The 11,413-nt window shown below is 43.1% G+C and overlaps 6 protein-coding genes across 6 annotated transcripts; 3 read left to right on the top strand and 3 right to left on the bottom strand. All coding sequences in view use genetic code 6, as the record gives it.

Moving 5' to 3' along the window:
• Window positions 1-37: 37 nt before the first annotated feature.
• On the bottom strand, window positions 38-298 carry SS50377_22876 (uncharacterized protein; the record flags this gene model as incomplete). Its single annotated transcript, XM_067906754.1, has 1 exon — window positions 38-298. The coding sequence occupies one exon, from the start codon at window positions 296-298 to the stop codon at window positions 38-40; it is 261 nt and encodes an 86-aa protein (XP_067766022.1).
• Window positions 299-410: 112 nt separating this feature from the next.
• On the top strand, window positions 411-806 carry SS50377_22875 (uncharacterized protein; the record flags this gene model as incomplete). Its single annotated transcript, XM_067906753.1, has 1 exon — window positions 411-806. One exon carries the CDS (start codon window positions 411-413, stop codon window positions 804-806), a length of 396 nt encoding a protein of 131 aa, XP_067766021.1.
• Window positions 807-997: 191 nt separating this feature from the next.
• On the top strand, window positions 998-2,230 carry SS50377_22874 (uncharacterized protein; the record flags this gene model as incomplete). The annotated part of the gene is made up of 1 exon (XM_067906752.1): window positions 998-2,230. The coding sequence occupies one exon, from the start codon at window positions 998-1,000 to the stop codon at window positions 2,228-2,230; it is 1,233 nt and encodes a 410-aa protein (XP_067766020.1).
• Window positions 2,231-3,321: 1,091 nt separating this feature from the next.
• Window positions 3,322-4,419, bottom strand: SS50377_22873 (Kinase, NEK; the record flags this gene model as incomplete). Its single annotated transcript, XM_067906751.1, has 1 exon — window positions 3,322-4,419. One exon carries the CDS (start codon window positions 4,417-4,419, stop codon window positions 3,322-3,324), a length of 1,098 nt encoding a protein of 365 aa, XP_067766019.1.
• Window positions 4,420-4,789: 370 nt separating this feature from the next.
• Window positions 4,790-9,379, top strand: SS50377_22872 (E3 ubiquitin-protein ligase; the record flags this gene model as incomplete). Its single annotated transcript, XM_067906750.1, has 1 exon — window positions 4,790-9,379. The coding sequence occupies one exon, from the start codon at window positions 4,790-4,792 to the stop codon at window positions 9,377-9,379; it is 4,590 nt and encodes a 1,529-aa protein (XP_067766018.1).
• A 179-nt stretch (window positions 9,380-9,558) lies between these two features.
• Window positions 9,559-11,346, bottom strand: SS50377_22871 (uncharacterized protein; the record flags this gene model as incomplete). Its single annotated transcript, XM_067906749.1, has 1 exon — window positions 9,559-11,346. The coding sequence occupies one exon, from the start codon at window positions 11,344-11,346 to the stop codon at window positions 9,559-9,561; it is 1,788 nt and encodes a 595-aa protein (XP_067766017.1).
• Window positions 11,347-11,413: the final 67 nt, after the last annotated feature.

Here is an 11,413-nt window from a genome sequence, read left to right as displayed (position 1 = left end):
TCAGCTATGCTATATTTAAAGGATTTGAAAAGGCAACTCACTCCTCGAGCGCGAAATAGAGCTCAAGGTTGTTTTGGTTCAGGATACGGCAAGTATCAGCCACCGCAGCCGCCTACTGCTCAACCTTTCCAACGCGGTCTTCTAAGCTCCGCAGCATCTGCATCTGGCTCCGTACTCTCAATATGAGCGAGAAAGTGGTCTCTAGCGGTAGAAAGCGTCCAGTAGACTCCAGGTAGGCGGAGGACTCCGCATCTGGCGTCATTGTGTCGCGTGTGGCACGCACTACTTGGGCTTTCATTTTCTTTTTACTTGAGTGATTCTACACCTGCTTATATATCCCTATATAGTTAAAATCTTCTCCAGATTCGGAGTGGCCAACAAACGTTTTTACTTGCCTGCGAGCCCAGGGAATGCTCGCAAGCGCCATTTGCCTTCTAGCGCTGCTCACGACCGCGCTAAACCTGCGAAAAATCTCCCTTTACGGCCAAATCAGCTGCATTTTGGGGACGCGAATTCTGCAGGAAAAACCGCTCGTCGCGAGAAGACTGAAAGTGGTCCCTGGCGAGCGCGCGGCGCTCGTGGGCCTTAGCACAGTATTCTTCGCGTACATCAACGCGCGGCACTGCTAAAAAGTGCAGGAGGCGCTGGTTCTGGGCTGTCTGCTATGTGATATAACGGCGTGCGCCAGTGCGCTAAAAAGGAGTGGGAAAACGCTAATGCGGGCAGATGCAGTGACGCAGACTGGGCATGAGAGCCCGCTGCTGCCGGAAGGAATCTTCATTTCGCGCGTCCAGCGCATCGGCTGAAAACTGCGAATTGCAGCCAGTAACGCCTTGGCATGTGCCGCCCTGCAGCAACTTCGCGCGAATTCGCATACGCACTGCGAACGGTCAATCTGGACTTCCAGTGGAAAACGTAAAATCTAATTCCAATTTCGATTTTTAGCATTATTATATAGTGAAAAGAAGTATTATATTTTCCCTTCCACATTCGCAATATGTTCAACCCAGCCGAATTTTCCCAGCTCTTCAGCCAGTCGATGTCGGACTCGGCGATGAAGCAGAAGCTCACCCCCGACGAGGCCTCCCGCTTCGAGAAGGCCTTCGAGAAGCCCGAGTTCCAGGAGATTTTCGCGGAATTCGCGAAGGAAATGCAGAGCGAAACCTCGCGGAAGGACTTCGAAAAGCAGCTCTCTGAGGCGGAGGCGATGGCGGCGGCGCAGCAGGTGGTCGAGGAGGTCCAGAACCCCCCGAAACCGGTAAAATTCGCAGACAAAACGCCCAAAACCGCCAGCGGCAAAGTGGCCCTCCGGAAGACGCAGAAGGGCACGAAGGCAGCTTTGGAGCGCGCCGAGCGGGAGCGTACCGAGGAGCAGCTGCTGCTCCAGAGGGCCAGGGGGCTCGAGAGCGTGTACGAAAGCATTGCGCAGAAGGGCCCGGCGGAGGACTTCTCGAAACTCGACCATTTGGTCGCCGAGGTCGAGCAGATGAAGCGGGATTTCGGAGCGGGTGAGGAGCTCGAGAGCGTGCTCAGCTACGTGCAGAATACGGATTACGCGGACTACATGCAGGACGAGCGGGTCAACATTCAGGAAATCAGGGGCGCCGATAAGGTCAAGTTGGAGGTCGGAATTCCGGCTGAAATTGATCCCAAAAGCGTTAAGCTGGAGGTCCAGGAGCGCTTCATCAAGGTCACCGTCGGGGATCGCGTGCTGCAGAAGGACATCGCGCAGGCGATGAATGCCAAGCAGGTGGTGGCCAAAATGGTCAAAAACCCGAAGTTCAAGGATGCGTAGGTGCTCTAAATTGTGGTTCCCATCGTCAAAGACAAGAACGCGATTTTCAGTGATTTTTCGAAGCAGATAACCCCCGAAAGGCACTACGAGTCCAAGCCCGTTGACGTTGTGGAAAATGAGATTGAGAAGTTAGTGGAAAAAATGGCTGAGAAACCAGTCATTTCAGCGAACGCTCCTGAGATCGCATAAGCTGCCTCAGGATGGGGCGTTTAGAAGGTCGAGAGGCCGCAAAAACCTGTTTAGAAGGTTGATACGTCGCTTACGTTTGAGCAACTTCTGAAGGAAAAAATGAAAACAGAGAAGTAGCGCGAGATTGCCAGTGCTTAAAATCTTGAAGAGGGGTTAGAGGTTTTGCCTCCATCTGGAGTTGCTTTCTCGTTCAGGGGCCAGGTGCTGAATTTCTGTAATCCGGACCTTGCCGATTGCTTTGAGTGAGGAAATCAGTCTATCAGTAATTCGGTTCTTTGATTTAACGAAGGTTTTGCTCTTTATGATAATATCAGCTTTACTTGTTCTAAATCATCAAATATCGACGGGCATCTAATACACTTCTTATAGCGCTATGTATTAATTGGTTTCTTAACATCAGATATTTTAGATGAAAAATTAAAACGTGGCTTGCTAATGCACTTTGGCAAAAATGGTTCCAGTTAACATGGTCGTACCTTCTACATTAATGATATTTAATTTTAGGTATAAATAGGTTATATATAGTGCTAATTATAAGTAAGAGAAATAAATCTATATCTAAAAATACTATGCTAAATATCCAAAGGTACCCGTTATTAATATTAACAATGAATACGTTATATATTTAGAGAAACATAATTTAAATTGTTGAAGTTAATTACCTGAATTATAATATTAAAATTGTATAAATTAATTTAACTGTATTCATTCTATATGTAGAATATATATTTTTATTTTTAATACCTAGTAGTTAATTTCATCAGATACGAATTAAATTATCTCTTTACGTTCTTTTTCATTTTCCGGATCAACAAAACTGTAATAAACTTACTAGCCATATATTAAACTGAATGTATGTTAATATGCAAAATAAGATAAATCGCCAGTTTCTATAATCTTTTACCTCACATTCTTAGCACCTAATATAATTTCAGAACCTCATCAAAAGTCTCATTGCAAACAGTTCATTTTCAGCGTATTTTGTACTTGAAATCAGTCTAACCTATCAAGTAAAATAGCAAATTTTATTTAATAGAAACCAGTTAAAAAATTATTTGCTTCTTCATTTCCAGGTGCTATTAGCAGTAATTTTTCCAAAGTAAATTTAGCTCGTTTTATAATTATTACAAATCAAACCGAAATTTCGAAATTTAACTACCTATTTTCCCCCATCTGACTCTTTCAAAAGGCACTGATAACCTCTTTTTATCCATTTTCAACCACCCGGTCAATTTTTCATTCCTCCCAAAATCTGCAAATTTAGCTTTCCACTCCTTCTTTTCTGCTTCATTATTATACACCAAAACTAACATTTGACAACTTTCACTCGCAGATGCTCAAATCCAGTCGTAGCCAATGCCCAACTGCGCGCATCTTTCCTTCGCATATTTTTCCTTCTCATCGATGACTTTTTCGAATTTCTCAAGTTCCGATTCTTTGAGCTTCAGCTGCTGCTCCCACAAAACTGCGTTGTTTTTGCTCATTCCGTCGAAACCGAAAACGTAGTTATAGGAAGGCTTCTGCCAGGCGGGTTTGAAAGGGGCTGTTACCGTCTTCTGAGGGACTTGTTCGACCTAATTAACTTGCGGTTTTGGGACCATCGCGTTGACCATTTTCTGGATCCAAGGCATCGCCAGAACGTCTTTGGTGCCGACTCTTCTGTTGAAGTCCTTGTGGAGCATTGCGTCGATCGTTTCCTTGAGTTCTTTCGAATAGTGAGCTGGAATGAACGGGCGGATTCCGCGTGCTACTTTGAGCTTTAAAGAGTCCATTGAGGTTGCTACATATGGAGGTTATAAGGCGCACATCTCATACAAAATGCAGCCTAGAGACCAGATGTCAACCTTTTCGTTGTACGGTTTGTTTTCTAAGAGTTCAGGCGCCATATAAAGGGGCGTTCCTACGTTGGTTTTAGCGATTGATTGGTCACCTAGGGTTCTGCAGAGACCAAAATCGCCGACTTTTATGGTTCTTTGATCTGTTAAAAAGACGTTTGCGGGTTTCAAATCACGGTTAATTAGCTTTTGGGTTAATTGAGAAGTTGGTGGAGGATGGTGGCAATAGTCAACGGCTTATAGCACTTATAAGAAAATAGTCCACACTAGCTCTTCTTCTATGTATTTTTATTAGGTTTTGCGAGTCTTAATAAACTTCGAAAGATCACCCGCCTGACAAAGTTCCATGACAATGTAGATTGTAGAGAGATTTTTGTCCTAGTACCGATCTACATACTTTACAATAGACTAGTGGTCCAGCTTACGTAAGAGATTTACTTCAGAAACTAACAGTTCTTTTTCTTTCGTTTTCATTTTGGAATAATTAATCTCTTTCATGGCATAGATTTTACCATCACGACGAGATTGTACTTTATAGACTTTTCCGAATGAACCCTAGCCTAAAAGATTCATAGTTTAATAATCAGCATGTACTGACATTTTAAAATTTGAAGGGGAAAATTTGGAAAGATCATATAATCTATATAATAATACGATAGTGAAAACCTAGATATTAAACTCATTCACATAATTTATAATTCAAAGTCCTTCTGCAATTCTCAGCTTATATAAGTAATAACTATTTCTAGCTTAAGTCTAGTGTGACCTTTGATTTAGTATTACATCGAATTTTGCTCTTTTATATTGTAACTTTCTCTTAAGTTAATCTATTTAATTCTTAGAGTAGTTATATTTTAAGTTGTTATTGTTAGTCGATTATAGTCTATAAAACTAGGTTTTCAATTTCCAAATTCATTTAATTATTATGTGAAGCAGTAGTATATTTAATAATATTAATTGTTATTATTAAATGAGCTTGACCTCTATATTAAATACATTTTCTAGTTTATCTGATTTAACAGTTATTAACGCTTTATAATAATCATAATTAACTATTCCTATTGATTAAACCTAGTTACTGAGTTATTTTTTATTGTAAGTTTTTCCATAGTCTTCAAAATATTATAACATGTCACTGGAGTAAATTAATGAATCAGCTGCTACTCCAACATGCGGTAAACATATACATGGTTTGTAGTTTAAGTGTCTTACTTGCTCTAATGATAGAAATTCTACATATTGTTGTTAATGTTTTGATGAAAACTTTCACTAAGATCATTTTTATACATACTCATATGGTTAAGGAATGTGTGATTGTGGGTATATCGAAGCTATTAATCCAATTGGTTTTTGTAAATAACATAAACACTAAGATATGAATGAATATTTAGAATAGGAGCAATAGAACTATCAAATGATTAGGTTGACCTCTTAACTTTTCTACCTAACGTATTCTATATAGTATTTAGTTAATATTATATTATTCGAAGACTAGGATACATAATAAATTGCTAAAAGTGCACTTTCAATTATTTTAAGTTTTTTACTGTAGATTTTGTAACCGTCAAAATCTGAAGTTATATGGAATGTATTTGCTAAGATTATAACATATTCACAATTTGATTAAAATACTAAGATTGAGACACTTTTATAGTAAGATTTGGCTAATAGTTTATTTTATTGTAACTCTATAGATTATACCTAAAATTCTTTAACTTAATAGTTTAATTTGTTCTAAGGCCCATTCATTTTAATGTTTTTTGCATTTAATAATCTTAGGGATGATATAAAATTAATAACAAATGAATTTTAACTTTTTTTAGTAAATGAATTTAGTGGCTAGCAATTATATAGATAAAAAATATCAGAGCTATTTTGCTTTAAATAATTATTACTAGTGTAAAAAATGTTAAATAAGCAACCATATGATGATGTTTGGAGTAATGTAATTGCCTAAAGCCATAACTGTATAAATATTAGCAACTAATAATTGTAGGTTTCATAATTTTTTGAAATTACAAATATTATTTCATTTATTCATGATTTTTCTTTTTGTGAAGCTAAAATAAATTCCAATTATGATTTTAGTAACATATACAAAGAATTATCTTATGAAGTTTTGAGTTTATAAGATACTTAAATTTGTTAAAATATTACCGAACGATTAGAAATAATGTTTATCATTACACGGAATTTATAACCAATAGATTCATATTAGTTTGCAGTTAAGGATTAATAACATATCTTAATGGATTAATTAAATAAAATAGAGACATTCTAATATAGTTAGAAATAACCATATTTTATATAGTAAATTTTAAATGGAAAGCTTACATGTTTCCATATATTATTATCGTTTTCTTTTTTTGCTTATCTTTAATTACCAAGGTTTGTTTTGCGTGATCCATAAAATGATGAAGGTATTTATTAGTCGCTCTATTTATTTAATCATTAGCGAAAATAATTTTAATGGTTTTAATTTTAATGGTTTTTTTCGTAGTTTTACTAAAAAAATGAGCTGCTTCCTCAAGTCTAAAAAGTTACATAAGTTATATAAGAAATTACATATGATCCTAAAAATATAATGTCTATTAAACAAATGATTTAATATTTAGTTTAGTTAATATTCATTCATTCTAAAAGTCAACAGTTTGGATTTTAAAATAGCAAAGATCATTTTTAAAAGTTAAGTCGACTTTATTTGCATTAATATAATTCTAAATTTGATGAAGCTGATAAAAATACAAAAGAAACGTACCATCAAATCTAAAATTCATTAACTGCATTTTTGGCTTAAATCTTAGATGTATATAGCACATATCATAATTAAGATATAACGGGGTATGAGTTACCATTAGCAGAATTATTATCAATCGAAATATAAGCTATGAATTTAGAAGTTTCCGAGGTGCTTAATACTTTAAATATTTTTGCTACCAATGTAATAGTTTCAAAGTCAATTTTTTAATCTTAAGGTTTCCGAAGGTTGGGTGAAAAGGTTGAGTTTTTCTTGGAATATATTTTTAATTAGTAGTAGAAAACAATGTTCTATGATGCGTATCATCAGTATTAATTAGCTTAATAGATTTTAATACTAAATTTTTCTTATGATAATTCTACTGCCGTTTAATGGTTTTACTAAACTTTACACTTGTTCGGATTCTATGACTTTGACCATTAAAAGTTAGTTATTGATGAAAACAAAGAAGACGAGACCAGAAAGATAAAAATGCTTATAGACTTTGTTAAATTTATCAATATTGTTACTTTTAAATCGCTTAATATTCCATCTATCGACGCATATGTTCAAAACTATTTAATTTAATTTTTAATCGCCCATGATAACCCCACCTTCAGCTAAATAACGTCAGCATTTGACGAAGAGCCCTACTATTCCCCGGATTACCTAAAATCAATGTTGAGAAAAATTGCAAACGAACAAAAAGCTGAGCATGTGTTCCGTCTGTACTCCACCGACAGCGTGACAATAACGTTCACTATCAAACCAGAACTACTTGAAGGCCTCTCCTTTTACGATCCGTTTTTCGCAGACTCAGGACAACTTGGATTTTACTACGAGACGCAGAGTTTCGAAAAGACCAAATTTCCGGCCTGTATGGCACAGATGCACGAGTTTTCTGGCCTGTATCAGACTTTTCTGAAATTACCAGAATTCGAGTCCCTCGTGTTCTACCTGTTGGACAAGCTCTAAAACCAGGAAATGGCTTCCAAAATTGGCTCCAATGCACTTCTAATTCTGAGCCGAACGTGCTTAGATATGGGTCTAGCGGACCGGCTGCATCATCTGCAGCTTCCCAGGATCGCGCAATCGTTAGTAGCCGAAACTGCTAAAACGCAAATTGTGTAGTCGAAAATCTCTCTAAAGAGCCGACTTGAATCGCTAAAATCCACCAAATAGCAGAGTCGAACCAGCGAGCTCTTGCTAAATTAGTCATGTAGCTAACCATTGCACCAAAGTAAAAATTAAGAATCTGAATAATTAAAGTTTGGTGGCTGCACGATCTGTCAGGAGCAGGACAAGGTCGAGCCACTCTGCCAGCTGGCACTGTTACAACCCACATCAGCGCTACACCGGCTCTTAGGGAGCGAGGTCACTCCCCAGAACTTCATTTTCTTCGAGTTTCCCCAGAAGACGCTCAACTTGGCGCTCCGGACTGTAAAAAAGGAATACACGCGGCCAACACAGACAGGCTTCTCCGGGCTCTCCGGTTCGCACCTCACAGCATCGGTCTTCAAGAACAGCACGCTCTGCACAGATTTTTACCCGCTCAGCCAGAACTTCGTCGCATTGTACCTCAATGCTTGCGGGCACCTCGCGCACGCATTTTGCAACCAGAAGCAGCACATTATGCATTCTCTCGTCTGTAGCGTCTGCCGGCGCGTCTCGCCGATTGCACTCCCAGTGCGCTTCTGCGACGATGAACTGCAAAACTTGAAAACGGTGTTATTCACTACCTCTCAGATCCTACAGAGCTACCAGCAGTTCGGCGCTGAGCCCATTGACGACCCGCTGGTCCGCGTAGCGTTCTTGGCGGATATGCTCGGTGATGGCGATTTAGCGCTCACGCGGGAGGCTCTAGCTGCACGTAACGCCGCACATTTCACGCCTCGTGAGATATTCCAGTTTGAGGGCTTACGCTGTGTCAATGTACTCGCAGACACGGCTATGAGCGGTGTACTTCTGGCAGTGCTACAAAACCGCGAAATCGCGCAGGCGGTGAACTGCGCTGCCTCATTGGTGCTGATGGCGCGCTTCCTGCTGCACGTGATGACCCATCGCGCACTCGTCAGCCTCGAGAGCGAGCACGCGAACTTCGAGCTCCTGTTCGATAATCTAGCGTAGAACCCAGACGTGTGGATCGCATAGCAGGCGGAGTTCCGGTTCTTGGTCTTTTTCGGCACCGCGCGGTCTAAGAAGCCTTTCCGCGGAAGTGCAGCCGTCTGGACGGCTCTGCTGGGAGCGGCTGCCAGAGCTGATTTCTTCGGCTAGCAGCACGAGGGTGGCTTAGTGGAGCGGGAGCTCACGGTGACACCGTCCCTTTCGGAACCATTTTTGGCGCTGCTACGACGCGTGCGGGAGGCGGACTTGCCGCAGCCAAACTGCCTGCGCCTGGCGTTCCAGTTCACGGACAGCCACGCGACGCTTCTGAAGGCGCTGCAGCCCTGCACTGGGTGCGCTGCACTTAAGTATAGTCTGGTATGCCTCTTCTGCGGCACCGTGATCTGCCTTCGTTGCGAGAGCCTGCAGCGGATCTACTACCACCAGAAGCGCTGCTTTATCGCGGGGGGTTACTATGCAGTCTCACGCAACTTGATAGTGATCCCAGATCTGCCAAACTTTACGTTCCTAGCGGCGGGACCATACCGTGATGCGGGGGGTGAGGCGGACTTCGGGGCCGCGCGCCGCTGCGGGATGACTCTGGACCAAGCACTACTACAGGGGCTGGCTGACCAGCTGCTGCGTGCGCGGACAGCAGAGCTGGACGTCGGGCGTCAGGTGGTGCCGTTTGCGCGCTTCGTGCGGGAGCTGATGCAGTGAGGGATATATTTTCCAATGCAGGCGTAAAATAAATATAGCAAACTAACCCGCCGCTTTAGGCCTGGAAACGGATTAATACGAAGTGCGCGCAATTTTTATCATGCTCCCAAGCTATTGCAGCAGCGCATCGCTTTTTAAACTAAAAAACGACCTAGCTCATTTTTCTGCAATCCAAATGCTCACTCTAAACGCTCCACAACGCGCACGCACTCCCCGGCCGCGAGCGCGCCGCGCACGACCTCATATACGGAGTAACCAGCGAACTGCTGCACCGTGAGTTCCCGCACGCCGCCAGCCACCGCGAGCGCCTGTGCAAGCTCCTCCAGCACCTCCGCAGATGCGCTGCGACGCAGAATGCGCGTCTGCGTGCGCAGAATCTCCACGTCTGCAGCTGCGCTGAGCGCGTCAAATGCGTCAAAGCGCCCCACGAAGTGCCCCTGGACCTCCCGCGCGCTCACCGCGAACAGGTCGCCCCCTGCGAGGTTGAGCTCGAAAACCCCTTCCACACCCCTTCCACCTGCGAAAAGTAAGCTGGTTTCACGCACCGCGAAGCTCAAAACGCCAGCACGCTGGAGCAGGTACTGGAGGTCGAAAACGCGCGCAGAGCGCGTCAGGCGCTCTCCATTCAGCACCATTTCCGCCGCAAGCGTGGCGGGGTGCAGGCGTCGCAGGAGCAGCAGCCAGTCGCTCGTTTTGGCCTGCAAATCCGCCAGGTAGCTCCGCAAGTCGCCGACGTTTTCGCTGATTTCGGGCAGGAAGCTAGCAGGATGGAGCGTGAAATTTCGGTATATTTGGAGGCAGACCTCCTCGAAATTCGCAGGCTTCCCGACGCGTAGCGACGCCGGGATCCCGAAGGCCGTAAAATTCGAAATTTCAGGCTGCAGATCGACCTTCTGGGGGACAAAAGGAGCGGAAAATTGGAGCGTCAAAATGCTGTAAAACTGATAGTTTTAAGTGATATAAGGCGCGTTCTCGGGTATGGAGGCAGAGTCGAAATTCTGCGTGATAATGAACTTTTGTCGATCTGATATAAGGGCTAGCACGCGTGAATTTTCGTCGAAAATGTCGAATTTTTCGCTGAAGAGCGCAGCTGGTGCGGCGAGGTCAATGACCTGGCGGGAGCCGGAGATCAGGATTTTTCCTTCAACGATCTCGCTCTTGAGCCCGCAATGAGCCAAAATTAGCCACACAGCCCGCGCGAACGCGGCTGCGCTACCGACCCTAGTTTCGAAGACGGCGGATACGTCGCCCTGGGTCGCATCAGCGGCCGAGTTCAGCGCAAACTCGACTGCGGACGGTAGCGGGTTGTGGGCATCGGTCACATCGCGCAGTGCCCGCTGCACGTCAAAAGGCACAAAATCGGACAGCGCGAGCCCGCTGTCGCGCTGGTCGATTTTGCAGTTGATTTCTGGAACATTTTCCATAATTTGGGTCAGCTCGGCGCTGGAAATAGCCAAGGAGATACTATAATCACGCCGCGTGAAAGCACGACATATCTCCAGGGTGCGTTCGAAGAGCACCGGCTGGAGGCCACGGACGTGTGCCGGGACGCCGAAAAGCGAAATATTGGAGAGTAGCAGTTCGGAAAATTGGCTATCTGCGGCAGTTTCCGGCGCCTAAAGCTGGCTACGACCAATATGTGAGGTTGAGTGGGCATTTTCTGATTCCATAGCATGCTGTTACGCGCGACCTGGAAAGTTTGCTTTTACTGGCTACGGCAGTGCCACGCTACGAGCGCTCTAGGATCCAGCAGGAACAGCAAAAATAATGGGATCCAGGCCCAGCTGGTGCCGTAGGCTGTTTATTTCGTCGTTTTTGAGTTTAATCTGCTCTTTTTAGGCTAGCACGAGCCGTTTAAGCCTCCCGATCACATGTTACTGCTAGTCTACTAGCATCTGCGCTTGCTCCTCCTGCGGTGGTGGGCAGGGGCCGTTAATCATCGCTAAGATCTCCAGCGACGATAGCATTTATAATTTAACGATAATTATAATATTATATTGTAAAATCTATTTATTATTTTAAAAATCTACAGCT

Source organism: Spironucleus salmonicida, chromosome 3 (genome assembly GCF_000497125.1).
Source record: "Spironucleus salmonicida strain ATCC 50377 chromosome 3, whole genome shotgun sequence".
Taxonomy (NCBI): domain Eukaryota; phylum Fornicata; order Diplomonadida; family Hexamitidae; genus Spironucleus; species Spironucleus salmonicida.
This window is presented reverse-complemented; position numbering and strand designations above follow the sequence as displayed.